This window comes from Colobus angolensis, unplaced genomic scaffold, assembly GCF_000951035.1.
Source record: "Colobus angolensis palliatus isolate OR3802 unplaced genomic scaffold, Cang.pa_1.0 Scaffold236, whole genome shotgun sequence".
Classification (NCBI taxonomy): Eukaryota; Metazoa; Chordata; class Mammalia; order Primates; family Cercopithecidae; genus Colobus; species Colobus angolensis.
This window is the reverse complement of record NW_012115555.1, coordinates 1,141,552-1,159,796: the sequence shown is the minus strand read 5'-3', so window position 1 is coordinate 1,159,796 and position 18,245 is coordinate 1,141,552. Positions and strand designations below refer to the sequence as shown.

General features: G+C 37.6%; 1 protein-coding gene across 1 annotated transcript in view; it reads left to right on the top strand.

Annotated features, from left to right (window-relative positions):
• LOC105513816 (chromosome unknown open reading frame, human C6orf10) overlaps positions 1 to 18,245 on the top strand; it is a 90,571-nt gene that overhangs the window by 61,889 nt on the left and 10,437 nt on the right. Inside the window, exons 12-13 of the mRNA XM_011944845.1 lie at positions 15,179 to 15,199; positions 15,943 to 15,957. Coding sequence (XP_011800235.1) covers positions 15,179 to 15,199; positions 15,943 to 15,957 — 36 coding nt within the window. The remainder of the gene's footprint in view (positions 1 to 15,178; positions 15,200 to 15,942; positions 15,958 to 18,245) is intronic.

The following is an 18,245-nucleotide window of genomic DNA, read 5'->3' as shown; positions in this document are numbered from 1 at the left end:
ACAAATCTTCACTGATATCTCATTGTTTTAGGTCAGCTGGCAGCACCTATAAGTAAGTACTATGTGTCTTTTTCTACTTGGTTCTCTTTGGTCCCTTTCACTTCACTTCTGTCAAAGTGATTTGTGGTTCCCATTCTTCCCTTGCTTCTGTATTACCCTACATGGTCTATATTACAGAGAATCTTCTTAAATACTAATTAAAAGAGGACTAAACTAGGATTCATCAATAGTAAACTGAACAATATTATGAAATAACAGGTAGGCGGAATTATTGAGAGATGAAATCCATAATGAAGTTTAAATGGAGAGAGGCTTTCAGTGTTCTCTCAAACATTAAAATGCTATTCAAAGGAAACAGAAAGATACAGCAGTCTTTACCTGAGACTAGACCCAAAGCTGTCAGGTCCAGTAAATGAAGAGGGCCTTTAAGGAAACCCTACCTTTGACTTCGTTACATCACTGCTTAATCTTACATCTAGTTTTGCATTGTAAAACTAATCTAAAACTAATCTAAAACTAATCTATAAGGTGGTTTGGAAGGCTTCCTTCTTTGCCCACACAAGTCCTCCCCTCACAGACTCCAACAAAATATGTTAGATAGTACTATGTTTTTCCATTTAAGAAAAATTAAATGGATTTCTTTTTGCTTATTTTTTAGTAATCTCACGGAAAACAGCAAGTAAGTTCTTTATTTTTCAGCTGGTCATATGTGGAGATTTATCTTAGATGTTTCTACTTCTAAGTATCTAAAACATTGAGACTCATATAAATGTCCAAAAGATTGAGACTCATATTTCTCATATTCATTTGCTTCTACATTACCCAAAGTCCTCCAGATTAGGACTGCAAGACAACCTTTTTGATTCATAACTGTAATATTTCCCATTATTTTAGTTGTTTTGTTTTGTTTTGAGACAGAGTCTCACCTGTCACCCAGGCTGGAGTGCAGTGGCACCATCTCAGCTCACTGCAACCTCCACCTGCTGGGTCCAAGTGATTCTCCTGCCTGAGCCTCCCAAGTGGCTGGCAATACAGGTGCAAGCCACCATGCCCAGCTAATTATTGTATTTTTAGTAGAGACAGGGTTTCCTCATTTGGCCAGGCTGTTCTCAAACTCCTGACCTCAAGTGATCCGCCCACCTCAGCATCCCAAAGTGCTGGGTTTACAGGTGTGAGCCACCACGCCCAGCTCCATTATTTTAGTTATAAACTCAACCTCCAAGGTAACACATACCAACAGTGACTCAATATTTAAACCAGATCAAGCACTGACAATGATGATATTTATTATAGAATTCGTGAAACTGTCTTTCACGCTACGTCCTAGTCTTCCAAAATGCAAATCTGGTTCGCATATCTCAGTTATAAATGATTTAAGCAAACTCAATACCAGCTGAGATTCCTCAGCCTCAAATTAAATCGCATTAATATTAAAACCCAAAGTTCCTGTCAAGGTTAAAAACACAGATACCAAAAGAGCCCAGGCAGGTCAGTAAATGAGCAAGATGAGGTGAGTCTCCTGGGAACTGTGTAAAACTGGGAGGACACGCATAGTCTGAAGAAGGTAGCTGCTGCCCTGCTCCAGCCAACCTCTTCATGCAAGAATTCACATCTAGAGTTGTCAAAGCATCTCACTTAATCCAGAGAGAAGGTAAAATTTTCAAATTTTTAAACATGAAAGACATCTCTATGTTATTCTAACAGATTGCAGACATGCTTATATATCCTCCTCCAGTTCCTTCTAAACACACTCTGGACTCTGGATATAGTTTTCATAATAACAACATTTTACTAATTTCAATAATGTTAGGACAAAGGCATTGGTATTTGAGTGAAGAGAATTGGAACTGTCAGCAAAGAATTATTAGTGAGTGTCTCTCCAAAATCCCATCCACACACCTTTCTGAAGCCTGAGCAAACAGCCTGATCAGCTAAGTATTCTCACTGCACAGATGAAAATACATACTCAGTGGTTGAGACCCAGGAATGAAGCTGGAAATTCCAGATGTCTATGTTTGCACATGGGCCCTATAATTGTGAACAGACACCAAGGCCCACCAAAGTTCAGGAGAAGGGATTATTGGTCTCACAGCTAGAAATTACAAGCCAGAATCCAAATTAAATGCATAGTGTCCTTTTCAGAGGAGTTATCAAAGAGGGTGGGCAGGGAAATAATGTAAAAATCCAAGATCCAAGGGGCAGGGAGAAAGAAAAAAGGAATGCCAAAGTAACTACGGGTTATAACACCTCATTTGGGGCTTGCTAAGTCTTGGCTAGAAATATTTCTAAATGAAAAATACACAGCCATACCTACGCATAAAGAAGGAGAGTAAGAGTGATTTCCAAGGAGCAGAAATTGAATATAGGAACACATATAAAGAAAGGAAAGCTAAAGTTAAGCTCTTGGGAGGAATGGTGAGGGAATGAGAAAACAGAGGTAGCAGCTCAGGAGCAAAGGGAGGGTTTCAACACCTGCTCCAAGATGGTGGACAAAGCCTCAAGATACAACATGTAGAAAACTGGAATTACACCACTTGGAGTAAAGCCAGGAGCAGAAAATACACTACCTCCCCATGAAGAGAAGTCAAAATACCCCAAGCATGAAAACAGAGCCACCCAAACAGGTCCAGAGTTAGATCTGTCCAGGGTGCAGAGCCCTGCTGGAAGTGTGCTACCCATGCAGTGTGCATAATATTCCGAGTCAATACAACTGAGATCTGGTTCAGTGACAGTGTACCCAAGAAGTTAGGATGATAGTCAACAAGAAGAGATCCACAATCTAGGGTATTTATATCATAGAATATCCATGAAAGCTAGCCCCCGAGGAATAAGTAACTACTAAAAGTTATGAAATCTATGAGGAAATCCAGCACCATGTGAGTGATACCTCACAAGCCCCCAACAAATTGGAGAATTCCAACCCACAGAAATAGAACTAGAGCAATCTGAAGAAGACTAAAATAAGAAACCTAACAGCATTGAACAAGTCAAACACTAAAAGAAAAAAAAGAAAAAGTCTTCAAAGATATTAATGCATTTAATAAATATATGTATTCAACAAATATATATTGGCCTATTCTAGGCCAGGCATTATCCTAAGCACTGGAAATATAGCCATGAGCAAGACAAAGTCCTTGCACTTAGGGAGTTTATATGTTGAGATAAAACAGGCAAATAACGGCAAGTAAACATACAGTAAATGTCAGGCAGATAAATTCATGTAGAAAAATAAGAAGAGTAACAGACTAAAGAAAGATGGCACAGAAGGGGGACTGTGCTTCAGGCAAAAGGAACAAGTACAACATGCACAGGCCTGCTATTGGGATGCAAAACAGCCAGCCAGGCTAGAAAGAAGGAGGCAGAGCAGGAGGTAGGGCCAGAGTGACAAGAGCCAGATTATGTCGGGCCCTGCAGTCCTTAATCAAAATTGCAGATTTCATTCTAGGTATCATGAGAAGCAACTGAAGGGCTGGAACAGGGTAATGATAGGGTCTACTTTATAATTTTAAAAGATCACTCTGTTATTGTGGAGGATTAACTGGGGTGAGAGTGGGGGCTCAAGAGAGCAAGCAGGAAGACCAGTTAAGAGGCCTGAAACTAAAGGTGAGTGTGGCAAGGAGAAGAGTGATCAGAGTGGAAGTGGGAAGAAGGTCTTCAGATTTTATTTATTTGGTGGGAGAAGGAAACAGGGCCTGCTCTTCAATTGAATGTGATTTTAAGGGAAAAAGAAGACACCAAGGGTTACTCCTAGATTTGGGGTCTAAGTAACTTGACGAATGAGACTATTTGTTGATTTTGGTAGCGTGGAAGAAGAGCAGATTTATAGCATGCTATTGTGAGTTCAGTTTTGCATATGTTAGGTTCCAGATGCCTGGGACATTTAGGACTAATTAATTAAATAATCTGACTTTAGCAGGCTTCAAGCATGTTCTCTGCTATATATCTCCTTCCTGTCACTTAGTGATGTCTTAGAACCCATAATTTTCTAGTTATGTTAAATTATTTAAAATGCTCAAGTCACCCCCTTTAAAACCCTTTCCTCTCCTAATGGCCAGTCTCAGGCACACTGACTCACAATAGGGAAGAGAAATACAACATTCTTCCCCTTCCTGCCCACTCTCCTTGTTGCTATAATTCCTACTGTTCTTATAATTACCACTGTTGAGGCTGAGAGGATGGATTTGGGGCATGCAATCTCCTTCCTCTGTTAGTTGTAGGTTCTTTCCTCTGAGAACCTGAGACTGACTGTCCTTTGATGTCATCTAGAGCAGACACCCAAATGTCTTGCAGAATACATATTTGAGTTCTTTGGAGGAACCTACAAGAACTCGACCAGCTCTGAGGTTCTACTGCATAGTCCCTGAGGTGGGAGTACTGACTCTAGTCTTGCCTATTCCAGAGCCCCTCAGCTCCCTCTTCAGCAATATACTTCATAGCCCGTACTGCAGAGATGTCCTTACCAAGTAGGCCACCCACTTGAGTAACATACTAGCAAAAAGGCTCAAGCCAGGATGTATTTTGCTCTACCCAAGGAACCCTCAGAAAGCTCAAGCATCCTTGTCACAGAACAAGGACACTCTGCACTACTGTCTGTCTCCAATTTTATTTTCCTTCTATTCGGATAGGCACAAAACATATCAACAAATCCACTATTCCACCAGGAGATGGGTTGCCACACATCCTTTCTCACAGATATCCCCAATCACTGTAAGCAAATCTCAAAGTGCTTCCCATTTGCCTTCAGAAAAAGAAAGCACAATTCCTTCCTCCCCTACAACATCATTCCTGTGTTAACTACTCACAACTCCAAAGACTCTTAAATCTCCTACCCTTTACAGTTGTTTGCTTACGTTGGCTTGGAAAAAGGGTAACATTTGAGATAGAAGAGCTAATTTGGTCATCACCTGTCAAGGCTGGCGAGCAGCACCTCTGCACTGCACAGCCTCAGGAATCCTTTCCCTTTGAATTATGGAGTTGACAATGCTGCAATCCCTCCTGAGGGCTTGTCTCACCGCAGTTTGCTGAGGAGGGGAATGGGAAGTTATAGCCTCTTTTTCCTCAGCTTTGTGATCCTACTTGTCAATTTGGGGGTAACAAGAAAAATCCCACTAAACATTCTGTTCCCCATCCAAGCATATACTCCATATTAAAAGGCAATTAAATATTTGAGTCTGAAGATTTAGGGAGAGATTGGATGGGAAATAAATTAGACAGTAATCAGCATATAGATAACATTTAAGACCATTGGACTAAATTAGATAACCAAAGGTATATGTGAAAATGAAGGGGTAAGAATTAATCAGTTTTAGAAGTCTAGAATAAGAGAAAAATCTAACTGAGCATATAGAGAAGTTGTGAGCAGGGAGATAGAAGGAGAACCAGCAAAGGAGGGGGAGTCTCACAGCACTCAAGAGAAGATAGTATTTCAATATGGAAAGAATGAACAGTATCAAAAACAGGTAAGCAATAAATTTTTGGAGTAAGAACTGACAAGGAATTTTGCAAAATGAATGTCATGAGTAACCTTGATAACATAGGAGGGAAGAAATGCCTAAATGGAGGAGGTGAAGGAGATAGTAAAATTTTAAACGGTAAGGCAGCTGATATGGCATATGGCAGCTAGTGTAGCATGAAAAGGCCACGAAAGGCTGGAGTTCTGATAGGTTGTGGCTTACCTATTGGGGGATAAAAGAAAGACTATCCTTTCTAAAAAGACAAAAAAAGAAATGTGTATATATTATATATACACATAAAATATATATATGTATTTGAGAGATAGTTTGAAGAAAGAACAGGCAGATTTAAAAAAGAACCAAGCTGAAATCTTGAAAATAAAAAAGCTATTAAAATTGAAACAATTGTTAGATAATAAAATAAAAATTAAAAATAAAAATTTTTTTTAAATAACACAACAGAACAATATCATCAGAAGACTGAAGGAAAATTACTATAAACCCATATGATAACAATCAGCCAAATTATCATTTATGAGTGAGAATGAAATGAAGTCATTTTCATATATTCAAGAGCATAGAAACTCATTAAATACAGGTCCCCAGTGAAAGAATTATCAAAGGGACATACTTCAGGGAGTTTACTTTTAAGTAAAAACTCAAAAAGAAGTTAGAACCAAGAAACATATGTAAGAAAACAAATCAACAAAACATGATAGTAAATCTAAAATGTTGACTATAAAGAAGAAAAAGAGAAGGAAGAGAAGGAGAAGGAAAAGAAGCAGAAAGAGGCTGAGCACAGTGGCTCACGCCTACAAGCCCTGCACTTTGGGAGGCCAAGGCAGGTGGATTGCTTGAGCACAGGAGTTGGAGACCAAGCTGGGCACCATGGCGAAATCCTGTCTCTACAAAAAATACAAACATCAGCTGAGTGTGGTGGTGCATGCCTGTAGTCCCAGCTACTCAGTAGACTGAGGTGGGAAGATTGCTCGAGCCTGGGAGGTCAAAGCAGCAGTGAGCCGTGATTGTGCCACTGCACTCCAGTCTAGGAGCAAGACCCTGTCTGAAAAAGAAAAAAAAAAAAAAAAAAAAAAAAAATGCAGGAAGAAAAGAAGGGGAAGGAGAGCGTGAAGGAGAAATATATTAGTGTGCTTTAAAATGAGTAGACCTAAAGCATTAGGAAAAAAAACCTTAGAGACAAGGCTAGTGATTATGAACTAAGATTATTTGACAAAAGGTCAGATGTACTGATTAACTTTTCATCTTATTAAATATATACATTTGAATATTTAGGGCAAAAATAAAAGACAACTTTAATATAATAGAAATGTGACATATACCTTCTGAACCCATAGGGAAAATAAAAATAAGAAAACGCTAATCCACAAGAAAGCAAGAAAAAAGAAAAAGAGAAAGCAAATAAAAAGCAAATTTTTTTAAAATGAGGGTCAAAAAAGTCTAAATATGTCGTTTAACACAATATTATACAATAGTAGATTAAACTCACAGATTAAAAGATAGAAACTCTCAGATGTCATTAAAAGAGTTAAACTTTTTTAATTTTTTCATTTTCCTGTAAACAAAAAATAAGAAAAATAGCTAAACTCTATTAAGAAATGTACCTAAAATAAAGTGACACACAGAAAAATTTAATGAAGAAATTTTAAAACATACCAGGCAATTGGCTGGGTGCAGTGGCTCACACCTGTAATTCCAGCACTTTGGCAGACCAATGCAGGTAGATCACTTGAGGTCAGAAGTTCAAGACCAGCCTGGCCAACATGGTGAAACCCCTCTCTACTAAAAATACAAAATTAGCCAGGCGTGGTGGTACATGTCTGTCATCCCAGCTACTTGGGAGGCTGAAGCCAGAGAGTCACTTGAACCTAGGAGGCAGAGGTTGCAGTGAGCCGAGATTGCACCATTGCACTCCAGCCTGAGTGACAAGAGTGAAATTCTGTCTCAAAAAAAAAACAGGCAATTAACAACAAAACAAAACTTGATATAATTGTGCAAATATCAGATAAAATATAAGTGAAAGCTGTGAGCTTATAGCATAGCTTTTTAAATACATAAAACAAAAACTGACAAAATAACAAAGATATCTGTAACTAAATAAAGATATTTCAATAATATTTCTCTCATAAAATAAATAAATAAAACAGACAAAAATTAGTAAGGCTAGAGAGGCTTTGACATATTTTAGAAAGCTTTATCTAGTAATGTACACTGAACATTCCACCAAGCAAGCATAGATGGAAAAGTTATTAACTTGACCACCACCAATTCCTTCAACTAGAGCAAGCCTCAACTAATTTCAAAGTACACTTCAACATAACAGAAATCAGATTCTCTGAGCGCAAGGCAACAAAAGAGAAATAAATAACAAAAAATATTAACATATAAGTATTTAGAAACAAAAAAGCATACATCCAAGTAATCCACAGGTTACAAACAAAATTGTGAGAGAAATTACCAAATATATAGAAATAAGTGAGTATAAAATCATTACTTAAAGCACTTAGGATATAGCCAAAATATCATTTAGAGAGAAATTATTAGGGTAAATGGTTTTAATAGAAAGTATTCATTAATAAAGATAGATGAACTAAACATGAGCTCAAGATGATTAAAAAAAGGAAAAATCTCAAAGTAGGAAACAATAATAAAAATGTCCTACTTTTATTAGGCAAAAACTAATGAAATTAAAAGTATTTTAAAATAATCAACAAAACAATTTTGATTTTTTGAAACAAAATTAAATACAAGGAAAAGCACTAACAATACAAGGAACAAAATAGAAATGTAGGGAGACAGCAAAATTTCCTCAAAATCATAAGAATATGCACTAAAAAAATGCAAATACTACAAAATGAACACTTTGTTAGCCTAGCCAAATCATCCATTTTGCCTGAGCATTTGACACTGAGTACTCATGGCAGTCAGAAAAACCTTGTATCATGAGATAAACTGAGAATGGCAGCAGGTGAAAAAAGAAGGAAAGAAAACCAGAAGGAAGGCAGAAAGAGAAGGAGGGAGGAAGGGAGGGACAGACAACAAGCCTTTTATGTTCTTAAATTGAATAATAGTTCCATTTAGCACTGGAACCTAAAATAAAGGCTTAAGTTCATATGCTTTACATTGCTGGCTTCCTAATGGAAACAATTTTAGTGCTGATTTTTACAATATTGATACATATAAATCTAAGTAACCAAACCCAGGTTTGACTGCTTGCGGCTAAAAAGCCAGACATGAGAGACAAGGGTTGTTGGGATGAAAAGCAGATGGAATTGGAAAGTCAGCAAACGGAGAAGATGGAGAACCAGCATTCTAAAGTACCATCCATCTAATGTCTTCCAGCCTGGCTGGAGGGTTTCTATGGGAGGCGGGATATGGGGAAACTATGCGCAGGAGTTAGAATCAAGAGATGACTGAGGAACACAGAGATCTGGGTGCCAGCAAGAGTCAGAGGAGGTTGGAAATGTCTTTGTCCTTGGTCAGGTCACAATGCTCCCATAAATCTTTAACAAAACGTAATTAGTGTTTACATAATTCCCCCTTAGTCGCACAGTTAGTTTCAAAAATTACATGATTGCTGTTTCTGCATTTTATCTCAGGGTTCTAAAATTGTCCCAGCCTACATGCAGGAATGGGTAAAGGTCCCTTAAACAAAAAAAGAATTCATGTTAGTTATTTTGCTGTTTCACTGTCATAAAAATGTGTTGTGACCCTTGCCAATATATAATCGTGATGGAGAATTATTTTTCCACCAATGAGAATAATCAGCAAACTAACTAACTTTATAGATTATGCCCCTTAAACTCCTGCTATGTCTCTGATTAAGTGAGCCAGTTCTTCTGTAGACAGGACTTGCTTGCAAGCACTGCAACTTAAAAAAGAAAAAAATGTTTCTCAGTTCCAATTTGCCTCCAGTTTTTATTGACAATACAGATCTTTAAAAAAACATATGACCTGGCCAGGCGCCGTAGCTCATGCCTGTAATCCCAGCACTTTGGGAGGCCGAGGCAGGCAGATCACCTGAGGTCAGGAGTTTGAGACCAGCCTGGCCAACATGGCAAAATCCCATTGCTACTAAAAATACAAAAATTAGCTGGATGGCACACACCTGTAATCCCAGCTACTTGGGAGGCTGAGGTAGGAGAATCAGGCTGCTTTTCTTCATGGTCCAATAACGAGATGCAGATGAACTGGGAAAGAAGACAGTTTTTATTTATGTAACTGGGTACAGAGAGAAGGCCTAGAAATTTTTGCCAGACCAACTCAAAATTACAAAGTTTTCCAGAGCTGATATACCTTCTAAGCTATATGTCTACATGCAAGTGTGCATTCGTCTAAAGACATAAGTGATTAACTTCTTCTAATCTATGACTAAGAAGTGAGTCCTGAAGACCTTCCTCTGGAGCTTCAGTAAATTTACTTACTCTAAATGGGTCCAGGTGCTGGGGTGATTACCCTTATCTTGTCTCCTGTTAAATAATGGAAGTTTATGGAGTTCCTTCAGACCCCAATAAACTTGTTTGTGGAGGCTTGGGGATTTTCTTCAGACCCCCCATTAAACTTGTTTTAATCCTAAACGGGTCCTGTTAAGCATTCCTTCGTAATCTTGTCATGCTTCAAGGCCCAGGAAAGGCCTAGGCAAATTCTTGGTGGGCTTGTTACATTCCAACCTGGCTCTATCAGCTTTTAATATTTAACTTAACCCCTCAGTCAGTGCTGAAACTGTTGTTACGGAGGCCTGTGTTAGTGAGACCTGCCCTGCCACAGTAAGGCAAGGAATAAGTAAACTTAGTAATGGAAATCTAGGAGAAGAATATAATGAACCGTGAAGAATAGAACAGATATTTTGAGACTAGAGACTGAAATAGGAAAAAAAGTAAAAGAAGCAAAACTTAAAATAAGTATTACTAACTCTTGAAGAGTTTTTAAATTCTCATAAAAACTGAAAAGAAAAAGAAAAGGTGCTAAACTCAACTACATTTTTCGCACTCTAAAGATATTCACCATGAAAGATGTAGGACTATAGAAGAGGATCGGAAAATGTAAGCTCTTAGGATTTCTTGTTTGTCATTGTAACATCCTTGCTCTGCCCTATTCTAATACCTCTGGGAAATGTGCTATAAGAACCTTTGTCTCCGTGTCCAAAGAAAATCACATTATTTTTTGTTGGTATTTTAGCAAAGGGTGTGTCTTAGTCCGTTCAGGCTGCAATACAGAATACAATAAACTGATAAACAACAAACATTTATTTCTCCCTGTCTAGAGGCTGGGAATTCTAAGATCAGAGTGCTAGCTGATTTTGTTCCTGGTGAGGGAGGTTTTCGTGGCCTACAGACAGTTGCCTTGTTGTGTCCTCACATGTCAGAAACAACCTCTCTCGTGTCTCTTCTTATAAGGGCCACTACTCCCAATCATGAGGACGCTACTTTCATAACCTAATTACCTCCCAAAGGCACCACTTCAAATGCCATCACATTAGAGATTAGGACTTCAACATACAGATTTGAGGGGGACATAAACATTCAGTCATAGCAAGATGTAAGCCTAACATATAAATTCCTTTTCTCTTAATTCTACTGCTCTTCAGTATCCTAAAATATCTGAAGGGTTTCTTCTAACATATGTTATTTCCCAAGCCAGCTTTAAAATTCTGATTAAATTTGAGATTATCAGAAAGAAAAAATATAGAAAAATTATCATTACAAACATTTTAAAACACAATTACAAATAAACTTTCTGTACTGTAAAAAAAAAAAAATACAGTGAGAGCTGGTATAATGGTAGAAATTTGAAAGGAAGAGAAAAAAATAAAAGACGATAAAGAGATAACATAAATTAGTAACCTTTAACTATTAACCAGTCTTCATGTGACCTAGATTAAGAATGTTTAAAAAAATATTTTATTTCATTAGGAAAAAGTGGCCTTCACTCATATAACCCATCATACGGGCCACTCAAAATGGCCTGGGTATTTAAGTTATTAAAGTGGAGTTAAAATTGACTTAATAAGAGATAGCATATTCCTAGAAGATTTAATGTTTCCCAAAGGTCTATTTTCTGGTGTTACAAGTGGATTTTCAATAGGAACTCAGTACATAATTTTTTTTTAAGTAATTTATTTTATTTTTAGCAAATGGTCCAATAGCAACCAGTAAGCTCCTACTGTCTTTCTCAGTTTCCTCTGGTCTTTGGTAGCATCTCGATTCCTTTATTTGTACTGACACTTTTTTGTTTTTGGTTTCTATTTTGGTTTAGTTTGGGTCTTTCTTTCTTTCTTTTGTTCGTTCGCTTGTTCTTTCTTCTTCCTTTCTTTCTGTCTTTCTGTCTTTTAAATAAATAAAAGGCCCACAGAAACAAGAAACCACATAGAAAGGACCAAAAACAAGTTGTTCTTCTGGTTAGAGAGTTAAGTTGCAAAAAAGAAGCAAGAAGAAATAATGCTGGCAAAATATGCTGGGAAGACCACGGAAAAAATACACTAAGAAGTTTATATCACAATCTGAAGTCACAGGGTCACAAAACAAAACTCCAAAAGATAAAAGGTAGAAATAATAAAAATGAGAAGATGTAGCAAATGGGAATCGAAGAAGGGACAGACTGCAAAATGCAAACAAAGAAAACACTAAAATAGAATTCAAGATAAAAAGGAAAGATTGATCTTCATCTTTTCCTCCATAAAGTTTATTAATCTAAACTTGGACCACTACTGCTGCAGAGATTAAGCCTTTTCTGACTTCCCCTCCTTGAAAGAATTGGGACTTGCCTGTCATAACAATCAGGCAAATCACATGAATTTATTTTGTGTAGGTCTAAATACACCAATTTTTTTAAAATATTACCAAAGTACATTAAAAACGTGACCTAACTATATCCTATCTACAAGAAAGTCACTTCAAATTTAACAATAAAAGTTTAAAAAAATGAAAAATATATGCCATGAAACATTAATTTTTTTCAAAAAAAAATGGCAGAAATGGCTACATTAATATCAGGTAAAGTGGACCTGAATGCAAAGAAATTTACCAGGGATGAAAGAGGGACATTATATCATGATAAAAATATCAATACATCAAGAAGACATAGAAATCCTACATATGTATGTACCAAACAACAGTGCTTCAAAACACACTGGAAAAAAAAAAATACCTACTAGAACTGAAGAGAAACAGAAAACCCCACAACTACAGTTGGAAAGTTTAATGCCTCATTCTCAGCAATTGCTAGAACTACTAGATGGAACATGAAATAGGTGAAAGAATTAGCTAGGCAATATTTGAGGGGGGACTATTTCAATCAGAGAAGACAACAAGTAAACCACCCTAGGGCAGGAACATTTTCCAGACTATTTGAGGAAAAGCAAGAAAGCAAGTACCATATAGCCGGAACAGAATGAAAAGTGACATAAAAGAAGCTATAAGAGAGATTTAGAGGGACAGATCTTCCAGGGCTACCTTTGAAAGTCAGTGTTGTGATTTTGACTTTTGTTAAATCAAGATGGGGAGCCATTGGTGGATCTTAAGCCGGAGTCTTGCTGACACTTTAAAAGGGTCCTGCTAACTGCCCTACTAGAAATTGACTGGGAGGCAAGGGTGAAAGCAGAGAGCTCAATTAGAGAGACAACAATAAGTTGGACCACAGTGAGAGTCATAAAGGTGGTAAAAAGTGTCAGGTTCTTATAACACACTAAGGGATCTGTTGTCTCATCATATTTCATTGTATTCTGCTAGAAGTCGTTATGGTACTCTAGAAAAAAGAACTAGGGAATTGGGAGTGGGAAAGAACTGTATTTCTGTTCAAAAATGCTACCATTAACCTATTTTCTTGTTTTGATTTTCAAGAATACCTCAAGTTCACACTATTAAGTTTCTAATGTATTTTTAATACATTAGTTTCTTGTAGGGCTAGGGTGAGCAAATCTTTTCTATAAATATTTTTAATGTTTTGTGTTTGTTTTGTTTGTTGAGTTTTTGTGGTTTTTTGGTTTGTTTGTTGTTTCTGGTTTTGTTTCGTTTTGAGACAGAGTCTTGCTCTGTCACCTACCCTGGAGTGCAGTGGTGTGATCATAGCTCACTACACCCTCCTCTCCTGGGTTCAAGCAATTCTCCTGCCTCAGCCTCCTGAGTAGCTGGGACTACAGATGTGTGCCACCATGCTTGGCTAACTTTTTTGTTGTTGTTGTAGAAACTGAGTCTTGCTGTGTTGCCTAGGCTGGTCTCAAAGTCCTGGCCTCAAACAATCCTCCTGCCTTAGCCTCCTAAAGTGCTGGGATTACAGGCATAAGCCACCATGCCCAGCCAAATATTTTAAATTTTATAAGCCATAAAGTCTGTGTCACAACTACTCAACTCTGCTGTTGTAGCACAAAAACAGTCATAGACAATATATAAAAGAATGAGCATGGATATGTCCCAATAAAATACTATTTTAGACATTGAAATTTGAATTTCATACATGTGCCACAAAATATTATTATTACTATTATTATTATTACTTCAACTATTTAAATATGTAAAATCCATTCTTACCTCACAGGACATGCAAAAATAGCCAACATACTAGATTTATTCCATGGGCTGTATTTCACCAACTCCCACTCTATGGTTTAAATACCCTAACTCCACATATTTATCTCTGGTAAACAATCCTGGTATTATGCTTCTTACAATTTCATGCTTTCTTATTATTTTGTGCTTTTTTTTTTTTAAAGACAGAGCTTCACTCACTCAGGCTAGAGTGCCCTGGTATGATCATGGCCCACTGCAGCCTTGACTTCCAAAGCAATCCTCCCACCTCAGCTTTCTGAGCAGCTGGGACTACAGGCACATGCCACCACACCCAGCTAATTATTTTCTATTTTTTTGCAGAGATGGGGGTCTCACTATGTTGCCCAGGCTGGTCTTGAACTCCTAGGCTCAAGCCGTCCGCTTGCCTCACAGCCTTCCAAAGTGCTGGGACTACAGGCATGAGCCACTGTGCCAGCCTATTTTGTGCTTTATCAAGTAACATCAACAAAAAAGATACACCTGTATTTCAGTACTTGGTAACAACTTTACCTTAAATATTTCACACCAGGCCAGGCATGGTGGCTTACACCTATAATCCCAGTACTTCGGGAAGCCAAGGCAGGTGGATCACTTGAGCGCAGGGTTCCAGACCAGCCTGGGCAACATGGTGAAACTCTGTCTCTACAAAAAAAATATTAAAAAATTAGCTGGGTGTGGTAGCATGCACCTCTAGTCCCAGCTACTCAGGAGGCTGAAACTGGAGGATCACTTGAGCCCCGGAAGTGGAAGCTGCAGTGAGCCATGTTCGTGCCACTGCACTGCAGCCTAGAAGACTGAAACCCTGTCTCAAAAAAATATATTTAAAAAAAAACTCGTATCAAACAATGTCAAAAAATGTTAGCACACATCTTCTAAGCAAGACCATTATATGTCCTATATTTTATAAATTGTAATATTGACATTCTAGACAAAATTGCTAATGGTCAATGATGAGTAAAGGTGATTTAAAGTAGCTTATCACAAGGTCTTTGTAAACTACACTGGGCAAAGAGAAGGGGGAGGGGAAATGAAGTTTCTTCACGTTTAAATAAATGAAATTTAGTTGTTAATGACGCAGATGATCCCACTCAATGCAGAAGCTTAGGGACTGGGAAGACAGGAAAGCCCAGTACCTACTGATGTGTTTGCCTTTGTCTCTTTCAGTGGACAGTTCTGGAAAAATCAGTAAGTTTGGATCATTTCCTTGCCTTACCTATTTCTGTGCCTAGGACCTTTACATTCTTTTTCCCAAATGTCCTTGTATTACAAATTCTTCTACCTTAGAGCAGTCAAAATTTCTTCAGTAAGTGATTTCCTCATATTTCAGTTTTAATTCTTCTTATCTATTTTCCTTTTGTAACAAAGTATAATGGCCTTGTGTTTGATTCTAGTTATTTACTACCAAAGATTTTTGGTAGCATATATTCCCAGCTAATCTATCACAACAGAGCCTAGTTCCTCTGTGCTATAATCTGGCAACTAATAATTTTTAATACAAAAGAAAATCCTCTAAGATTGACAAAAAGAGTATGTGTCAGGATGAGAGGTGATTTTGGTAATTGATCAACAATACACATTTTTCAAACTGACCAGAACAGTGAGCAAAAAACTGTTTTGCAGAAGACGTGTGAAAGACTTATGAAAGAACAAAGAAAGGAAGGAAATGCAATAGTTTAAATTTCAGTAGAATTGATATTACCTACCCAAGATTTCAAATCCCTATATCAACTAAATGGCATCCTAAAGACAATCCTCTGTGTGGAGTGGGATGTGGAGCATTGGCCAGCAACACTCCTGAGGATGAAACAGAGTTTTATGCTCCCTCCAAGTCCTGTTTCTAAATCCACCTAGGAAGGATACTATTGGAAGGCTGGTTCTTCTTGAGTTAGAAAATCCCCACTGATCTTTCTTTTGTGTTTTGTTTTTAGCACTGACTCCTGTGGGTAAGTTCCATATCTCTTCTCAACTCTGATATTTTACATTGCTTATTATAATTCTTTTGTGACCTGTTTCTACTCCCAAAATAGAGACCTGTGCTTCTAAGGCTAATTTGAATGTTCGTATCTTCCAGAAACTTCCAAAGTTTTTCTCCCCCCTTTTCTTTTTGAGACAGGATCTCTCTATGTTGCCCAGGTTGATCTTGAACTCCTGGGCTCAAGTGATCCTCCTGCCTCGGCCTCCCAAAGTGCTGGGATTGCAGGTGTGAGCAACTGTGCCAGGCCCCAAGTTTTTAAAGAACTACTTTTTAAGAGATTGCTGTAGAAGAGATGAAGTTCATATGAAAGGGTGCCACAATCTCTGGCCATCTTCTAGGCTCTGAAAAAGAATCTCCTCCCTGATTCTCAGCAAAACATAATGAAAGGGAGATTGGTTTCTGAATTCCATTAGTTCTTTGCTGGGAATTTAGAACTCTTTTTTAGTTATAGGTGAAGTCCCTCAAATCATATTAATAGGGGGAGAAAAACTAGTTAAAAACAAAATCCCATCTACTTTCTGTTGCCTTCTAAATAACTTTACCTTTGAAAGACAGTAGGTATTGAGTATTGACTATGTATTGTACACTGTGCTAGGCACTTACAAAAGTAGCATCTCTTATTCTTACCATATCCCTGCCTGGTAGCTATTATTATTCCCCATTTTACAGATTAGGAAACTAACTCAGATATTTACCCAAGGTTAAAGACTTGGTAAACATTGGTGTCAGGATTTAAACCCAGGATGTCCTATCTCCAAAATACACACCCTTCCCATACTAACACATTGCCTCCTACACTGAATCATAAATGCATTTTTTGTGATTAGTCATGAAACTTGACGGAGTGTTTGTAAATACAAATATACATCTACAGAAAAGCTGGATAATTAAATATACACAAAAGGATCCTTTTAAAAATAGAAGACCACATTTAAATCAATGTTTGACTTTTTTAACTGTTTTCTGGATTCAGATTTCTCTCTATTGGGATTACTTAATATATGGCTCAGCTCTTCAAGCAAGGAAACCATACAAAACAAAGCAGAATAATAACGCTTAATTCTGTAAATATATGATCAAAAGAAGCAAATAAGACTTAAACCTAGTGAGACACATTTCAAGCATTTCAAACATTCCAAACACTGACACGAACACAAAATAACGTCCTTATATTTAATCATGTTTAAGCCTCATTCTTCTTTCTCAGTTCACACTAGAAAGAGAGTGGGTTTGAAGGGAGAGGAAGGCAGAGAGATGAAGTTGAAAGGGGCAATTAATTTCTTTCCTTCTATTTTTTTTTACAAATTTCATTCTTGTCGCCCAGGCTGGAGTGCAATGGCACGATCTTGGCTCACTGCAACCTCTACCTCATGGGTTCAAGTGATTCCACTGCCTCAGTCTCCCAAGTAGCTAGGGTTACAGGCGTGTGCCACTATGCCTGGCTAATTTTGTATTTTTAATAGAGACAGGGTTTCACTATGTTGGTCAGGCTGGTCTCGAACTCCTGACCTCAGGTGATCCGCCTCGGCCTCTCAAAGTGCTGGGATTACAGGCGCAAGCCACCGTGCCCAGCCGGGGAAATTAATTTCTTTTGACTCATGGTACAAGAAACAGTAGGCATTCAGAATAATCATAATGTGTCAACATCCCTCAAATGCTCTCCTCACATAGAAAAAGTGATAGGACTGTGATCTTGTGAGTTTCTCTTACCAAAAAAAAAGAAAAAAAAAAAGGAAAAGGTGGGCTCTGATGATTGATGTTATATGTCAACTTGACTCAGAAGAACCCTGACTAATACAAGGGCTCTGAGAAGGGATCACAGGCCAAGTCTCTTCCCAGAGGTAATAAATTTTTAATGAATACTAATTTTTTAAGTTGCCAGAGAAAAATCCATTTAATCTTTTTAAAAAAAATTTTTGTAAAAGATATATTCTTATTGATATAATCTTTCAAACACATTCTTCCCAATTGACTTTTTTTTTCTATTTCTTTTAAAAAATAGAGATGGGGTCTCACTATGTTGCCCAGGCTGGCCTCGAACTCCAGGCCTCAAGTGATCCTCCCATTTCAGCCTCCCAAAGTGCTGGGATTACAAGTGTGAGCCACTGCATCTGGCCCCAGTTGATATTTTTAGAAAAAAGAGGTTAAGGTTTAATTCAGTGTTCAAAGAAAGGTTTAAGACAGATTAAACCAACAAACATCATCATCCCAGCAAACTGAGTCTCTTATTTCTCACCTCCTCATTCAACTAATAAG